This window comes from Penicillium hispanicum (genome assembly GCF_028827665.1).
Source record: "Penicillium hispanicum strain IBT 35686 chromosome Unknown utg000009l_segment0_segment0, whole genome shotgun sequence".
In the NCBI taxonomy this organism is placed as follows: domain Eukaryota; kingdom Fungi; phylum Ascomycota; class Eurotiomycetes; order Eurotiales; family Aspergillaceae; genus Penicillium; species Penicillium hispanicum.
In genome coordinates, this window is record NW_026623201.1 from 30,406 (window position 1) to 47,533 (window position 17,128).

The 17,128-nt window shown below is 53.3% G+C and overlaps 8 protein-coding genes across 8 annotated transcripts; 2 read left to right on the forward strand and 6 right to left on the reverse strand.

The window, feature by feature from the left end:
• Positions 1-4: 4 nt before the first annotated feature.
• N7459_010073 (rRNA (cytosine-C5-)-methyltransferase NOP2) lies at positions 5-2,182 on the reverse strand (the record flags this gene model as incomplete). The annotated part of the gene is made up of 1 exon (XM_056949241.1): positions 5-2,182. One exon carries the CDS (start codon positions 2,180-2,182, stop codon positions 5-7), a length of 2,178 nt encoding a protein of 725 aa, XP_056795174.1.
• A 458-nt stretch (positions 2,183-2,640) lies between these two features.
• Positions 2,641-3,723, forward strand: N7459_010074 (tellurite-resistance/dicarboxylate transporter family protein; the record flags this gene model as incomplete). The annotated part of the gene is made up of 1 exon (XM_056949242.1): positions 2,641-3,723. The coding sequence occupies one exon, from the start codon at positions 2,641-2,643 to the stop codon at positions 3,721-3,723; it is 1,083 nt and encodes a 360-aa protein (XP_056795175.1).
• A 465-nt stretch (positions 3,724-4,188) lies between these two features.
• N7459_010075 (uncharacterized protein) lies at positions 4,189-4,960 on the forward strand (the record flags this gene model as incomplete). The annotated part of the gene is made up of 2 exons (XM_056949243.1): positions 4,189-4,299; positions 4,379-4,960. 2 exons carry the CDS (start codon positions 4,189-4,191, stop codon positions 4,958-4,960), a joined length of 693 nt encoding a protein of 230 aa, XP_056795176.1.
• Positions 4,961-5,651: 691 nt separating this feature from the next.
• Positions 5,652-8,269, reverse strand: N7459_010076 (cell differentiation and development protein Fsr1; the record flags this gene model as incomplete). The annotated part of the gene is made up of 4 exons (XM_056949244.1): positions 5,652-5,911; positions 5,969-7,792; positions 7,851-8,129; positions 8,188-8,269. 4 exons carry the CDS (start codon positions 8,267-8,269, stop codon positions 5,652-5,654), a joined length of 2,445 nt encoding a protein of 814 aa, XP_056795177.1.
• A 1,109-nt stretch (positions 8,270-9,378) lies between these two features.
• On the reverse strand, positions 9,379-10,626 carry rad14 (DNA repair protein RAD14; the record flags this gene model as incomplete). The annotated part of the gene is made up of 2 exons (XM_056949245.1): positions 9,379-10,473; positions 10,528-10,626. 2 exons carry the CDS (start codon positions 10,624-10,626, stop codon positions 9,379-9,381), a joined length of 1,194 nt encoding a protein of 397 aa, XP_056795178.1.
• Positions 10,627-10,793: 167 nt separating this feature from the next.
• Positions 10,794-12,023, reverse strand: N7459_010078 (uncharacterized protein; the record flags this gene model as incomplete). Its single annotated transcript, XM_056949246.1, has 2 exons — positions 10,794-11,239; positions 11,324-12,023. The coding sequence occupies 2 exons, from the start codon at positions 12,021-12,023 to the stop codon at positions 10,794-10,796; spliced, it is 1,146 nt and encodes a 381-aa protein (XP_056795179.1).
• A 327-nt stretch (positions 12,024-12,350) lies between these two features.
• Positions 12,351-13,745, reverse strand: N7459_010079 (MCT family MFS transporter; the record flags this gene model as incomplete). The annotated part of the gene is made up of 1 exon (XM_056949247.1): positions 12,351-13,745. The coding sequence occupies one exon, from the start codon at positions 13,743-13,745 to the stop codon at positions 12,351-12,353; it is 1,395 nt and encodes a 464-aa protein (XP_056795180.1).
• Positions 13,746-14,143: 398 nt separating this feature from the next.
• Positions 14,144-16,355, reverse strand: N7459_010080 (fungal specific transcription factor domain-containing protein; the record flags this gene model as incomplete). Its single annotated transcript, XM_056949248.1, has 5 exons — positions 14,144-14,833; positions 14,868-14,955; positions 15,024-15,088; positions 15,342-16,256; positions 16,278-16,355. 5 exons carry the CDS (start codon positions 16,353-16,355, stop codon positions 14,144-14,146), a joined length of 1,836 nt encoding a protein of 611 aa, XP_056795181.1.
• Positions 16,356-17,128: the final 773 nt, after the last annotated feature.

Here is a 17,128-nt window from a genome sequence, read left to right on the forward strand (position 1 = left end):
CAGATCATTTGGCCGCCTTCTTGGCCGATTTCTTCTCCTTCTTGTCACCCTTCGTAGCGGTCTTCTTCTCGCCTTTGCTCTCGTTCGATGACACCTTCACAGGCTCGGTGGCGGTGTCTTCCTCCTTGCTTGGCTTGGCCAATTCCTCAGACTTGGGTGACGCTTCAGCCTTGGTTTTCTTGGACTTGTTCAAAACGGCCTTGGGGTTGATACCCTTGCGACGCAGACGGTTTCGTTCGGCTCGGGCAATTCGCTCTGAATCCTCATTCTCTTCGAAAGGACCAAAGCCACCGCCCTCAAGCTCCACGGCAGCGCCATCCTCGTCAACAATCGGAGTCTTATCGATTTCATCATCAGTAGACGCACCCTGGGAGCTGGCACGACGCGCAGGGCGGTCGCCAGTCGCAGTAGCCACGTCAGTCGGCTTGGCCACGGGAGTAGGGCCAGTCTTCTTGAGCTTGCAGACATAGAAGCCATCAACGTTCTCGCGGTGAGGGAAGTACCGACGGGTGAGCGCCATCTTGGCATCAAACTTCTTGCTCATGTAGCTAGTGAAACCGGGGCTACCGAAATCACCCAGGCCAGTATCCACGATCTTGACGTTGGGTCGTTTCCGTAGCACATACTGCACCACGGCCTCGTTCTCCTCCACAGTAACACTGCAAGTCGAGTAGACAATGTATCCACCTGTCTTGGACGAATGATCAACAGAGTCAATCGCGGCAAGGAGCAGCTGCCGCTGCATATGAGGGATAGCCAGAAAGTCACGCTCATCCTTCGATGTCTTCACGCCGGGGTCCTTGGAGATAACGCCGGTACCGGTGCAAGGTGCGTCGAGCAGCACGCGATCGAAACCACCCATGGCCTTGGGGAAAGCGGTGCGGGCATCCATGTTGGTCACGATGGTATTCTTACAACCAAGGCGATGGATGTTACCAATTAAACCCTTGGCACGAGGCTTGCTGGCATCGTTGGCGATGATGCAACCGGTGTTGCGCATCAACGCGGACATGTACGTCGTCTTACCACCGGGGGCAGATGCCATATCCAGGACGCGCTCGTTGGCCTGAGGTGCCAGCGCCATGACGGGCAGGAAGGAGGAGGCGGCTTGAAGAATGTAGTGGCCCGCCAAGTACTCGGGAGTAGCACCCAGGGGAACGGCAGACTCGAAGACTTGCAAACCAACCTTGGACCATTTGCCAATGGGCTCGAGCACCACACCACGATTGATTAGAGCTTGAGCGAGGGATCGACGATTCGTGCGCAGGGTGTTCGTACGGATAACGACAGGACGAGGAGTCTCGTTGGCTTCGAAGAATGCGAACGCCTCCATGGGAGTGAACAAATTGAACAGCTTTTCGGCGAGGAAACGGGTGTAGCCGTAGTAAGTGCAAATATCGTTGAGGACGAGGTCGACATAATCAGCACGGGACTTGTCGGGTTGACCGAGAGATTTCAAGTCGCCCAGAATGCGAATAGTGTCCGTAATGCGTTGGCGCAGCAGTTGGAGATCTGGTGCAAGTCCCTGTTGGGTCTCGTCGCCGAACACATCGGGGCGGTCGCCAGCAATATTGGTTTGCATGGCGGCGTCTTGCAACTCCTGCTCAGCCTCCTCGTCTTCGAGCTTTTTGGCCGCATCTAACTTGCGGGAAAGACCCTCAATGTTGGCGGCGGTCAGCTTTTCCTCGGCGTCTGACAGGTCCTCGTCGTCGGAGAACATGGTCTCGCGGGGGTGGTCCTCTTCGTCGGAGTCCATAACCGAGTCGTCCTCAAGTTCATCCTCATTCTCGAGGTCCGAAAGCCCTTCAATCTGATCATCACTATCCATTGAGCCCTCACTGACGCCGTCCAGATCGTCAAATTCGTCGTTCTCCATGCTCATGTCTTCATCGTCCGAGTCCACGTCGGAGCCCATGGGTACCGGCTTCTTTTTCGTCAAAATCTCTTTCTTCTGTGCCTTTTGTCCAGTTCCATTGGAGGGCGCGCTGTTGACCTTGGTCTTCTTCAGGGAATTCTTCTTCGTCACGATCTCATCGTCCTCGTCGGCTCGGCGTCGCTTCTTAGCTGCTGCAGCCTTGGCCGAGTCTGCCTCGCCGGCCTTGCGCTTCTTCAACATGGAAATTTTTGACTCATCAAGCGGGGCCGGAGGGCCCTGCTTCTTCATACGGCGGCCTTTTCCCATGGTGATGCGGTGTTGGGGTTGAATGGTTGCAAGTTTCTTCTCGACCTTTTCGGGTCATTTTTTTTTCTTCGGCAGCGGTGGAAGATGGCAGTAAAGAGAACAGAGAAGGCGGTGTCCGAAGCTTCTGCTGCCTGATATCCGAGGCGCCAACGCTCCACGCGGAATGCAGAACGGATTTTGGACAACGCAATAACTAGGAGGAGAAACCTGTTCTAGAGATGACATCACTCATGTACCTACAACTGAATATACTTCCAACAGTTCGTTAGACGAGGCATACACACATGTCCAGTCAGATTCGCCGTGACCATTCCCCCTGTGCAGATCCATTGCAGGGCTGCAGATTCCCTTTGAACACACCGTGCTCCTAGTCGGAGGCCGCAGCAATGCCTGTCTATACTGGAACATCCTGGAAAAAACGAATTTGTCAAATCAGCTGGGGCTGGTACTCAATCTCCATGGCTACAGGAGGTATCGCCATCCTCTTATCCGAAACGCCTCACCGATTCACTGGGCTGGAGATCATTGGAAAGATTATCTACATTGTCAACCTGATCCTTTTCTTCACAATCACTTTCTGCATGGGCCTACGCTTCCTTGTTCAGCCAATCGCCTCCAAGGAGTCTCTCCAGGATCGTAACGAGACCTATTTTGCACCGACATGCTTGCTAGCCATCGCGACAATCATCATCGGGGCAGAAGCCTACGGAAGTAGCTCCTGTGGCCCCTGGTTACAGGATGCCATGCGTGTTGCCTTTTGGATCTATTGTGCCATCTGTTTCCTCTGGGCGATCTTCCACAATTGGTACTTATTCCACCGGGGCATGGCCAGCCACCAGCCCTTCCCAATCATCAGGCTATTGCCCTCTTTCCCAGCTATGCTTTCTGGCACAATTGCCTCATCCATTGCGACGAATCAGCCACGGCACCAAGCCCTATCCATCCTCATCGGCGGTATCACCATGCAAGGATTCGGTTTCATAATCTCGCTGTTCATTTACGGCGAATACCACTACTTCCTCAACAAACACGGTCTTCCGCCTCGGCATGAACGGCCAGAAATGTTCATCGCCGTGGGGCCGTGGAGTTTCACTGCACTTGCTTTGATTGGAATGGCCGAAGAGGCAGTGGAAAAATTTCCTTCGCACTATATCATTACCTCCATGAGCCCACCATCCACAGGAAGCGTGAGTGCGAACACCGGTAATATCACATTGATAATCGCCTCGCTTATCGCCATCTTTATCTGGAGCATGGCCTTTTTCCACTTTTGCATTGCCATGGTCAGCGTTTTGGCGTCTAGTCGGATCTTTGGGGGAGCAGGGTTGGTGGGTATGTCGCTTCCTTACTGGAGTATGGTATTCCCCAACACGGGCTTTGTGATAGCAACCATTCGTATCGGAGAGGTGTTGCAGTCGGAAGCTATTCTATGGGTAAGCTCGATCATGACTGTATTACAAGTGGCAGTATGGCTAGCGGCTGGCTTAGCCACAATCGTTGCAGTTATGAAGCGTCAAATGTTATGGCCAGAAGAATGCTAGCAAGCAAAAGACCGGTTTATGTTACGATTTCTTAACGATAGGAAAGAAAAGGGGGGCATGGATTAGAATTAATTTTTAAACCTACAATGAATTTCCATAGTCGTAGAATGCCTAGATTTTCAGCAGTTCCAAGTCCCGAGTTGCCTCGTACGATATTCGCGTTACCAAGTTCAACTCCTAGTCTTTGGGGTATCGGGTCGAACCCAAAATTATTCAAGATAGGACGCTAATATAGCTATGTTATGATTCGATTGATATAGGGGAGTAATTTGAACTATTGTCTGTATTATTCCGCCCATTTGAATGGACCAACTCTTAATACGACCACACCGCCCTCCGGAGGACCAAACAACCTCACCACGTTCGCCGGACTACAGCCACAAGGGCGCCTCCACGAAGTGGTTCTTGCGCTGGATTTTCGCTTACCACCATTTCATTTCTCGTCGTTTGGTCCCGTCGTTGATCATGTCGGAGCTCTCCTTCACCAAGTCCTACCTTTCCACGTTGGACTCTCGTCCTATCAAGCTACGTGCTGATCATGTCTTCGATCCCGAGCAAATTGGGCTGCGTGTGCCGGTGAGCTCCCCATTCCACTAGAATTTGGTCTCTGCGCAGGATCTACAAGAAGTTCACGCTAATATTTGCCGATTTGCAGTACACTCTCCCCCGCCTCCAGGCCCCGCACCCGGAAATGCCGAAGAAAGTAAAGCAGGCGCAGGCTCCAGGCTCCTCCCGGTCTATCAGTATCCATGTCAAATCAGTGCGAAACCCGCCTCTCGAATTCTCGCTCCCTAATGCTCCGCTATCTACAACCTCCGTGCAGGATCTACGTGATGCCGTGAAGGAGCGAGTCATCGATATGCAAGGGAACCCAGTTGCATTGGACAAGATCAAGATTCTATATCGCCGCAAACCTGTGTCGAGTACAGGCAAGACCGTCGCCGAGATTTTGGCCGACGAGCCGGATATGCTTGCTGGCGGCAAAGCCGTCGAATTTGGGGTGATGATCATCGGAGGCGCCAAGGTAGTCGATATATCCGAGTCTCAACCAGAGGCAGTAGAAGCGCGAGATATCTCCCCGCCCAAGCCGGCCATTGGACCAAGTGGTGCGGAGGTCCTACAGACCGAGGTCTTCTGGGATGATCTACAGGGTTATCTGGAGCAACGGTTGAAGGATGAACAGGAGGCTAAACGACTCAGATTACTGTTCAAGGAGGCCTGGAGCTCGGGTCGGTGAAAAGGGCTTGTTTCTACATGAATTCCATAGTGTCTTTTGAGCGGTCCCAAACTGACCTTGATAATACCCATGGCCGGTTGGTATTTACCTGCAATGCCACATGCACAGGAAGCTATGGATATGGATTTCAAAGTTGTACACACTTACACATCGGAGTCCCTCCGCTGGCAGGTAACGCCCGTAGAGAAAAACCACTGAGAAACCAGAGATATTCAGACCGAATGCCCAGCCATGGGTGTCTGGGAGATGAACCCCCGGAGGATACAACGCCAAGGGTTCCAAGTCCGGCGGCAAGCCAGCCGATCAGAGGACAGGAGCAAGAAAGCAGGAATATCGGTAAGGGATGGGACCATGTCGAATGGACACCGAGCATGCACCAAAGCAGATGGTAAGCAAGGAGATGTGGCAGAAACATGATTAGAAATGTACGCCAGGGTGTCATCGCGAAAACGGCACATTATCCGCGTCGGGGTCAAAAGTACACATGTAGAAGAAAAGAGAAACCACATAGAACGAATACCATATGCCAGGCAGCTGGATGGGAAACCATTGCAAATGCTTGAAAGAACTGGCCCGGCCAATCGCTCATCCGGTTCATGGGATCATATCACGGGAAGAAGACCCAAGGAATACACATGGGAGTAGAAGGCAAGGAAAGAAAATCATACAAGGCTGTCGTCGCGTCGTTTGGTCATCTCGAGAAGACCTTGACCACCCCATCTCCACCACCGCTGACGACCCAGCGTCCGTCGCGGCTCCAGACGACAGCGCAGACGCCCTCCCCGCGCATCAGTCGATGGCTGGTCAGCTCTTGAGTGCAACTACGCTTCTCGAGATTCCAGAAGCGCAGGCTAGCATCATGGCCGGCTGAGACAAGCTCGCGCCCATCTGGAGACAAGGACAACGAAGCGATCGCAGCCGGGTGGGCCAGCATCGTGTACGTACATTGACCTGAGATAGAACTGTAAGAACGACGACAAAGAAATCGAGGCGAGGGATGCTACTTACCGCTGTTGGCGTCAAAGAAGCGAATGTATCGGTCTTCGTAACCGCTGATGATAACACCCTCCACGCTGCTTGACCCGGTAGCCCCGTGCACCACTTCTTCTTCGGCCATGGTACGGTTAGGATCCAAGTTGGCAGACCCGTCAAAGCCAACAGTCGTGGCAACCACGGAGTTCACGCCGGTTGAAGGGGTCCCATCGTAAGTTTCGAGGCTGGCCATGCCGATAATTTCCTCACCAGTCCTGGTGTCGTAAACGAGAATGGAGGCATCCGAGTAGGAAACAACAAAGTTGACACCAGCCAACGACAGGGGGCTTATGCATGTGGGGGAGGGTGAGTCGCTGCGCACGATGTGGTGGACGAGTGTGTAATGGAATGGGGTGGTAGTGGCGACGCTGGGCTGCGGAGAAGATGGGAAGTTAGACCCAGAGGAGATCGAGTTTGCGCGCCGGCTTCCACCTTGGCGGCGCGAGCCTGCCTGGGGAGAGGAGACCAGAGGAGGAGGGCTGACGGCCCAGATCAGGATACGGCCGTCGGCTGCACCAGATGCCAGCAGAATACGATCCGTTCCTCCATAGTGGCTGCATGAATCGCCAAAGACAGAGCCCGCTGTCCCGGGGAGTACGCAGAGTCCCCATACGGCATCGGTATGACCATCCAGAGTAGCCTTGGGATCAACCCGGCCACGTTCCCAAACCCGCACACTAGCATCTTGACCACCAGAAAAGACCCATCCATCGCCCAAAGCTCGGCCACCGTTGGAGATGTTTTGTGACGGCGAGCAGGCGGCTAAGGATGTGACTGCGCCCACATGGCCACGGTGGGTGAAGTAGCTGGTGATGTCTAAGTCGTTGCTCGAACTGGGCCCGTGAGCGCCAAAAGTGCCGTAAGTTGCTGGGATGATCCATCGCTTGATCGTTCCATCGTCACTGCATGTGCAGATCTCCGGCTCCGACGGGCTACCACCACCCGTGAAGATCACAGAGCGGATCACATCGAGGTGACCACGAAGGGCGAATCGGACTTTGAAGTTGGAGTCCTGCTGGGCCATGCCGGCAGCGAAATCCCGGGAGTCAACTGCGCCATCGCTCTTGCGCCGAGAACCTAAGCTCTTTCGTCGATGAGAGAGAGACCCGTCGCGGGAGGGCGACTTGCCGCGGACAAAGTTGGCGTTCGGAAATGCATCGGTATCAGGACGATGGGGCAGTATGGGCTCGCTAAGCGTACCCTGTTCTATAGGCTCATCAAAGCTCCACCCATCCATATCCTCTGCCCTCTCCTCATTCTTGTTCTGCGCATGCAGCTCCTCTCTAATGGCCACCTGGGGACCCTGAGCCTCGTATGCGGACTGTTGGCCTACCGCACGATCATCGCCCAACGCCTGCTCGTAGACCTGCTTTCGATTGTCGACGGCCGCGAGAGGTGTTTGTTGCGTCTCAATCTGCCGGCGGTCGATTGCATCTCGAGGAACATAGTGGGCCTGGTTACGGGGTATTACGGCGTTCTCAGCGTACTGGACACTCACAGGCTGGTGGTTAGGAAGCACTACCTCACGCGCCATCATGTTGTTTGCCTTCTGCCGTTGCTGTTGAAGATATGCCTCCTCGAGATTCTGCTGTGACAGCTGTTGGTTCCCATAGATATGGCCCGAAAGATCGGACTCGCTGAGGTCGGGAGGCGGGTGAGATGTAGGAATGACATGATATGTAACCTCCTGGGCACATTTGGATAGATAATTTCGGGATTTGTCCCGTTCGTCCTCTTGACGAAATTCCTGGGAATCATCCTGGTTTGCATCCGAGTCCTCGTTCGAGGGCAAACGTTGCGCTGGGATCATTCAGTTCAGTAAACCTGAGGCAGTCGCACTGATGGACTCACTGCTCACCTTTCAAGAAGTTCACACTATCACGCGCAACAGCTTTGGGCTCTTTGGTCTCCTCAATTCGCTCGTTGTTCGAAAGCTTCTTCACCTTCTCCCTCTCCTTCTTCAACGCAGCCTCCATCAATCGAACGTGCTTCCCAAGAGACTCATGAAGACGTTTGCTAGTCCTCAACTCGCCTTCAAGTCGACCGATACGAGACTTCATCTCCGCGCGCTCGATCTCCCAGGCGTTACGGTCGCGTTCGTGTCGGTGCCATTCTGTCTGTAGGAAACGCATCACACCTGGTGGGCCAGAAATTAGCCAACGATCAAAAAAGCGGGATATTGAGCACATGCTCACCCTGTAACGTATATTCTGTCCCCTGCGGTCCGCCATTTGGAGGGCCATCACCCATCGCCCCGGGCATTCCAACACCAGCCATGGCCGATTGGGATTGCCAAGCCATATAAACGTAGTGGGTTCAGCACACGAGGTCAATCTGGGTAGCAGGGGCAGTTAAGAGCGAAGCCCGCTGAAGACCGAAAGCAACGAGCCTCGATCTGGAGCTTGTGGTTCTCCTGACCCCCGGTCGTATCCACACCGCGGTAAGCGAATCCAAACCCCCAGGGGGGCAGCGACGAATGGCAGGGGAACCACAATGTGTCGGCCAGCAAGTCGGGGTTGTCGAGGCCCGGACAGAATGGGAGGGAACAAGGCCAATGATCGTCTGCAGCAAGGTCGAGGGCGTGCGCTCGTTTGTTATGGGCGAGTTTGGGTGGCTTTTCGGGGGACTTCACGTGGTGCTGACCGCCTGCTGCATCGGGACTGGGGGGATTAGGGGTGGTGTGAATCACCGGGTTTGAATAATATAGAGTGCGGAAAAGAGTATGATTGATGAGATATAACGGAGACAGCGATCATAGCGATGCCAATTTCTGGCAGCAAGTAAGTGATGTGGTCACTCTTCCGGGTTCGTTCCAACCGACATCAAGGTGAGCGCCCTGCGGTTGAGGTATCCACGGGGGCCCGTACTAGCCAATAATATGTGTCTGGTACTATACATATGTACATTGTACATGGTCATTTAAACGTGACTCTCGATTTGATTTCTCTCGATCCCAGGTATATTTTATATCAAGAGGGCTGAGTGAGCAAAGAAGATATGGACCTTTATGGGTAGAATAGAATGTGCTTGTCCACCAAAGTAGCTCCCAGGACTATATATATTGGAGACATCCATGGATATCTCAAATTGGTATGAAACAAGTTGTTTCTACCAAGGGATAATGGATCGTTGCGGGCAACGATAAGGCCAGTAAGCATGATGTCAACCACTAGAGAACGCAAGAAAAGAGGATTGAATGATTTAACCGAGTCCCATGTGCCCCGTCTCTAATGCACATTGTCGTAGAGAACGTACCGTCCAAGTAAAGTTCAAAGTGAGCCTCACATGGACAAGCTTCTTATGGAAACAGGCAGGGCTCATTGCTCGCCAATCATACTCATGATGTCGTAAATCAATGCAGTACCCAAGTTGGCACTATTGGGTGTTTAAAATTCTAGCTCTTCCACTTCCATGCCACAGTCCACGCAAGTCTTGACTGGGATGCCTGTTTCCGGGCTATCCACAGCTCGGCCCCATTGATGGACGTGTTTGCGATGACTACTCAGGTCGTCGCCAAACTCCCCGCCGGACTTTCCCTGTCGATTGCGTCGGTAAGCTTCGACACGGGTACGCTTCTTTAGGTCCTGCAGTTTCGTCTTGAATTTAGCTTCCCGCCGTCGCTTCTTGTCGCTCTCGCGACGTTCAAACTCGGCATCCAGCGCCTCGGGGGAACCCCACTTCTTATCGGAGAACGCATATTCCTCCACTTGACAGCGGAGATACAGCATCATGTTATTCCACGTCGATTTGTGGGGATTGGGCCGTTCAAGGTGGGGGAGAAGCTCCTCGTCTCGCAACTCGGCTAGTGGGAAGGTCAGTCGTACTCGAGCTTCCATCGGGAACGAAGACGGCGACTCACGATCGGTCAGGAGATAGTCTTCCTTCGCTTCCGTTTTCGTGAGAAGACTGTACTTTTCTGGGTACTTCTCTTTACAGGCGTGGCAGATGCAGCACCGAAGCATCTCTTCCCACTTCCAATCGATCTCTAGACTTCCACATTCGCGGCAGGTCTTCTGTTTGGTTTTATCATCCAGGACGCTCAGCCCCGGCTCGAATGGGCCCTCACGATTTTGGCGGAGCGACTGCAGTAATTGATGACGCTCCCACTCTTTTTGAGTCATATGAGCCGGCCTCTGCTCTTCCTTGCCATCGGAAACATGTAGTGCCTTGTTATACGGATCATCCTCCTGCGTCAGAAACCCGCCCTTGGTGTCAGTCATCTTGCTGAAGTCATAGTCGACATATCTCGTAAAGTTGCGCGCAGGCCTGATAGTATCAAGCGGACCACCAGACGAGACTTTATTTGAGCGAGCATCGCGCATGGTGGCCGGAGGATTGGCTGCCGTCATCGAGTTGAAGGATCGCTTGACTCCCTGGATGGGCTGGGAAGAGTGATGTGACGTGACGGTGGATGCCGAGTTGTTGGCTAATTCAGCTTCCCGTTGTTCACGAAGGGCCTTGGCTTTCATACGATTGACTTCCTAGTGATGGAGCCGTGAGCAATGTGAGGGATTCCAACTGGTGTTGCGACTTACCATCTTGCGCTGTTGTTCAGGTGTCAACGGGCCTCGGGGTAGTTGCCCAGAACCCGAAGCACTCCTGCGCGGAGGTGTACAAGGCTGATCGGTCGACATCGTGTCCCTTGTTTCTGGTCATTGGTTGCTGTAGAGGAGGAAGCGGCGCAGAAGAATCGCGGGCGGCGAGACGCGCGGTCACGTGTCGAAAAGGAGATATGATTGGTTCATGGGTTGTCGGTTTGCTTCATTGCAGAGCTTCGGCTTCATAGACATTTCCTCACCAGCTACGAGTCTGCAGCGAAGGCACCGGATCCTCCTTCGTCGTCGCGCTCCTGACCATAGAGTACCTCACAGACGCCCCCGACTGGGATATCCATGACTGCATCGGTGCCTTCGCTCCAAATCTCCCGCCAGTTGACCTTGCGATTTTGCGGGCCCATAATCTGGTATGAAGTTGCGCCAGGCTTCATCTTGGTGGCTCCTCCCGGTCGCCGCCGCGCCTTCCCATCAATGACTGCGATGTTCGCAACCTCATCGACGATATTCTCAATGCTATCCATGGGAAGAGTAAGGTAGCCAGTGTTATACGAGGCCAATGCCACGTAGATGTAAACAAGGGACATAACCAGCCATGATGGGATCGCCAGTGACCACCAGCGGTTTGGATAGTAATAAATTCCAAGTTGATGAAGGAACGGCGAGGGAAGATAGGACCACAGGAGGTAGATCACTAAAATGAGGTTCGGTCAGCGTGCGCGGAGAGAATGAGAGACGATGAGAAGTGCCGAGATGCGACGAGAGACATGTCACTGACAGAATGCAAGCGATGAGGCCAGGTAAAGCACGAAGCCATAGTATTCGTAGGTCGGGACCTTGGGGCTGGCGCGCGGAACGGTGGTTGCGCGACGGGCCGACTTGGCCACCGCGGCCTCCGTGTCGTTGGGAGTTTCGACATCCGAGCTATCAGGAGTGGTGGGACGCGACGTCGTTGTCGAGAATGGTGGCCGTAACAAGGATGTCAACGAGGGAGAGGGCGGGAGCGGCGTCGGTGGGCGATTGTAAAACGGAGGCGCAAACGCATTGGGCCCGTGAAGAGAGCTGGACGACTGTCGAAATGGATGGTGCCTCCCAACGTCGTCGGCCGAGTCCTCGGATCCCGAATCTGAGAGGGACTGAGGATCGAGAGAGTAATGCGATTGGAAGTCGGCGTCGTCTTCAACTTCGATCTCATGGTAGCTGGGGGAGGTCACGCTTTCGTCCTCGGCATAGCTCTCCTGTGTCTCCTCTGGCGAGGCTAGATCGTCGAGCAAGGGCGGAAAGGGCTGTTTGGGCTCGAAGGAGGCCTCCATGCCCGTCCGCTTGGAGGCTGTATCCATCCGGTGCGGATCGTACGCTGGTAGACAGAGATGTTGACGGTTTTCCACCTCGCGCGGGTTTCTGCCGCCGCCAACCCGTCCATTTCCACCGCTCGATGCGTAGTTGGAGCCAAATAGATGCCGCGACGCAATAAACATGCCACTTTGGAGAGTTGATTCCCATCAAGGCCTATGTGTACTCTATCTTGAAGAAAAAGAATGAGGAAAAGGAAATGATTTTTTTTGGTCCCATAATTGTTCGTTAGGCTTGTTTGCGTAACATTGCGGATGTCAGACTTCCGCCGGGGCGTACGCTATACCACGACTCGGCCTTTGGATTTATTCAGGAATTTGCCTCAATAGGCACTGAGATGAGACGATGCAGAGAGCAACCGAACTCAGCGAGCAGAGCTATATAAAAGTGGCTGAATAGCCGACTGGAGTCTCCCAATTCATCAACATTCAAAGCACTAGCAACTAATTGATTCAAAAGATTGCCTTGAACTGAGTCCATCCGCAGCAGAAAAGCTTTGTGATCACCAAACATACAAGGCTTGCGGCGTAGTTAGCCGCCGTGAAAGCAATGAGCCCCCGATATTCTCCGTTGCATGTCGACAGAATTTGCCCAGCTATTGGGATACCGGTAAGACAACTGCTCACGTTAGCTATCTCTTGACGGCGAAATACAGGGAACAGGCGGGAGACGTACCTGATGCTGACAATCACGTAGGCCGTCGCATAGTAGCGACCATACGTTTCCAATTTGCACAGTTGACCAATGCACACGGGGGCAAGACTAACGTTGCTGCCACTGGCAAACCCAAACAACAAGGCAAAAATGGTTATAACGGGCTTACTGGAGGCTGCAGGAATCCACAAGCAGCAGACGCACAGCAGACATCCCAAGATGGTGATTATCAGGGTGTTGAACCGACCAATGCGATCAGCACAGTAGCCGGGAATCCACCGACCAAAGATGGCACCAGCGTTGATCAAGGACAGGAGAAGGAAGGCAAACCCCGACGGGAGGCCATGAAGGAGTGCATAGGAAGTCAGGTATGTGACTGGGACGAAGAGACCCCATTCCATGAAGAATATCCCCATACTGGCAAGCATCAGCGCTCTGTCGCGGAACACAGAAAGATCGGGCAGAATGGCACCCAAAGTCGCAGATCGGCGAGGATTCCTTGGTCGAATCAGCAGAATGGCGATACTGAAAGTGATCAGATCGACCAATGCGATCACACGAGTGGCCCAGGCAAAGCCTATCCGCGATGCAACATGCTGGAAAAGCAAAGGAAATACCAGTCCGCCAAAGGAACCGCCGGAAGAAGCGACCCCGGTTGCTAATCCTCGTCGCCGATGGAAGTAATGGGCGACAATTGAGATGGCCGGATTAAAGGCAAGAGACAAACTGGCCCCTCCAAGAACCCCAAACACCAACATGAAATGCCAGTAGGCAGTGCAAAAACCCAAGAGAACTAGAAACAAGATCGTTCCAATGGCGCCGCAAACGACCAGAGCCCGTGGACCTTTGGCATCAAAGATGGGACCAACCTGGATCCCGCAGAAAAAGGCTAGGAAGGTGTACAGGCCGAAGATCCAGCCCACTTGCCCAGACGAATATTGGCGCAACTCGTGTTCCTCCAGATAGGCCTGGAAGATACCTAGACAATTCATCAAGCCCATAGTGCCAAAACACGCCATCCAACTGCCTAGCACGACACTCCAGGCGCTCCAGCCCCCTTCGGGATAGGCTATAGGATCATCTTGGTCACGTTGATGAGTAGAACGAGGCTCACCTTGGGCATGATCAGGTTGCTCTCGTGATTTCCTGCTTTCTTGTTCATCCGCCAAGTCGGTTGTTTTGGCTGTGGTCATTTTGCGGACCGGCAAATGGGACATCCTTCCCTTTGCAGAGTCGTGGGAATGTCACCGTGTATTTTCCAGAGCTGAACTAAAGAGTTGGTGTCATTTCGACTGATGATAGCGGTCTTTGCAAGAAGTCGGGTTGTGCGGTACTGTCGACTAATCTGACCCGTCGGACGATCCGAAGCAGAGCCATCGGCTCACCCCACAGTCGATCACTAGGATTGTATCTGGCTGGAATGGTCGCTTTCGAAATAGAACCATTGCAGCGCTGCCCACTTCTGGAGCCCAGGAAAAATGGGGGTTTGTGCATGGACTTCATTTGTCTTATTATGTACGTCTTAGGAGACGATCAAGCATGCAGAGCCGTCGCACCCCGATTGCACTCGATTGCCGGCGCGCTTCAACCTTCAAAATCCCACAGAAGGCATCGTATTATATACTCTTAGTTTCGCCGTGACTGCCTGGATCATGCCTTGTATCTTCTTCGCGGAGGGAAACTTCCGTCCAAACGCATCTAGCAATTCAATTGCCAGTTCCAGGTCATCAATGGCCCTGACATGATCCAATACCAATGACAGGTTGTCAGCGCGCGCAGTTGAAGTATACATGAGTGACAGGGCTGAGTTGAAAATGGCAACCAGGTTGAGCCAATTGTAAGCAAAGCGATTCTGTCGATGCAAATTGATTGCTTGGCGAATCGCCATGCCTGACGCTTCTGCGAGAATCTTCATTCGTGCAAGGTCCAGATCGGGGCTCAGTGGCGAGGGACGATAAAGCATGATGACGTGGGTATAGTAGTTCAGATCAAACCAGCTCGTGCACAAGTGTGGTACCTTGGATTGGAGATCGGGAAGGGGAAACGGCATGCCCCGGCGCCATTCAATGAGACGCTTATGTAGGTTCTGGATCGTTTTCTCTCGTGCTTCTGGACTTTGTCGCTGACTGTAATTTGGCGAGTGAACACAGCTTCCGATATCGCTGGCAATCCGTCGAAGAGCGAGGATGTGAAGGGGGACCGCCATTGTAGATGGCTCGAGATTGCTAGGCGACACGATACCCCCTGGCTTGATGTGATCATCGTCGACATCCACAAAGGGCTGACAGGACAGAAATTGGTCAGTAATCATTCACCCTGCGGTTCGGACAGTCGCAACCAACCTCGACGGTGATATCATCATCTTGAATGGCAAAAGGCCGACCCAGAGCCAAAGAGACCACCCTATAAAAGTATCGAGTTAATTCGGAATGTCTCGATGCCGGTCTCCAATCCTCAAACACGTCACATACCGATCCATCATATAGAGGGAAAAGAAGATACGCTTCTGCTGCTCTGCGGCATCCACGGCCAATGACTGGTATGTTTCTGATGAATGAAGTCCCATGCCTGTCGCCATGCGAGCCGCCATCCCAACCAAGAACCAGGTATCTGTCCAGCGTTAGTGCTGAATCAACATCATCACGCTTTCATGGCTAAGGGGACAGCATACTAGGCCCTATTTTATTGAAAAAGGAGTATGAAACCTGGAGCATTAATACCTCCAACCCGGCCTGAACACGCAGCGTTAGAAAGGGTAGCTTTCCCAGTCATTGATGAGGATTCCTTACCAAGTCGCCACATCCCATCGCAGACTCGAAATAAGTCATGGCTTTATTAAAGAACTGGACGGATTCGGTTTCGTCCATGAGCGACACGGAGCAATAGGTGGTGGAGCCGATTGCCAAAACCATCCAAATCCTGAACTGCCACGAAGGGGACTGAGCAAGAGGATCGAGCGGGTCGGCATATATCCTCCAAAGTACCGTTTCGAATTCATTCTTGCGAATAATTGGGTAGAGGGTGTGGGAGTGGGCAAAATAGAAATCGAGAATATAGTTGATGTGAGAAGGTTCCAAGAGCGCAAGACCCATGGAATCTTCCAAATCTTCCACGACCGGGTTGCCGAATAAGGAGTTCAATGGCAAGGGACTGGTCAAGGAAGGGTTCATTTCGAAGAATATCGGGTTCAGATGTGCAGACGAATCTGATTCCGTGCCCCAATTCTGGTCCTGGTTGCCGTTGGCGGGCAGTTCACCATCGAAAACGAAGCCATCTTGGTCCGGAGACAGACGCTGTAGAACCGTCTGAGTGAGCTGGGCGAATGATAGCCCCGACGACGACCCTAGATATCGCTCGGCCGCTGCTTCCAAGGATAATAATCGGAGTTCTTCGGCGAGATTGTCCGTTCGCTGCCCGGCGGCCACGTTGGCCGGGGACGCTGGAAGGGCATTAAAATCCGGCACGGCATCCTTCATCGACTGCAATGGAGATGAATGGTTTGCGACATTGTCGGAGAGCAAATCGTCGCCGAGATGGACCTCGCGCTCCTGGTCCCAGGGACCAGACGTCTGATCGTTTTGAGAATTTTGCGGCGTCAGCGACGCGGCGAGCCGTTGCTCAAGCTCCTTCACTCGTCGCTCCAGGCCACGCACGTAGCTGTTGCTCGTTAGAACTCCGGCCCGAGTTATTCCCAAGGGGATCCGCTATTCGGGGGTAATGCGTACGCGATCGGATAGGACGCTACTTGGGTTGCATCGTCCAGGAAGCTGCAGGGCACTTTCGCATGCTGGCATGCTTGACATTGGGGGAGGGTCTTGTCGCAACGCTTTTTGCGTCGGTGGCAGCGTTTACAGGAGCTCTCTGCCCGCGCTTCTGCCTCCATCATCGAGCACGAAGACGGAGGAGCGAGCGAGAGCAGGTGGGGAGATAAGGCGCCGATTGGGGACGGCGGTGATCTCTGGCCTTATCTCGGGCACTTCTGATGGTGGGCGCGCGCCAATGGCTTTTTTTCTCTCCTCCCCCTCTCGTTCTCTCCCAAGTGACTAGGTGTCGGTTGTCCGGACAGCAAAGACGAATAGCATCCAAAAGATGTGTTGCAATCTCAAGCTGGGGATTGAGGAGTGAGTCGTGCGGGGAGGAATGGGTTGAAGTATCTGCTGCCAATGGGAGATCGTGGATTGCTCATTGTGGGGGGGGGGGAGAGAAGGATGGGAGTGGCTGAAGGGGGAGAAATGGCAGATCCGGTGCCGGAGAACGAAGAGAAAGATGCAATTGATCCGATCGCCATGGTTGGAAAGATTGGGCGCGTCAAAGGGGATTCCATTCCAACAGTGGACTCTTTCCTACTACTTCACGACCTAATCTAACCCCGATGTATCCATGGATAGTTATATACTGTCAGTCTCCGCCACTGCCGCCGGATAGGCAAAGCAATAGTCTATTGCTCCTGGAAGGATCCATCTAGACTGGTGATTTTATAAAGGTCACGATTCGCTGGGGATATCGAGGTTCATCCCAGCCCTCTTCGGCGATGCCGCCTCACTGCCGGCCGTCGGGCGATCCGCTTAGGACACCG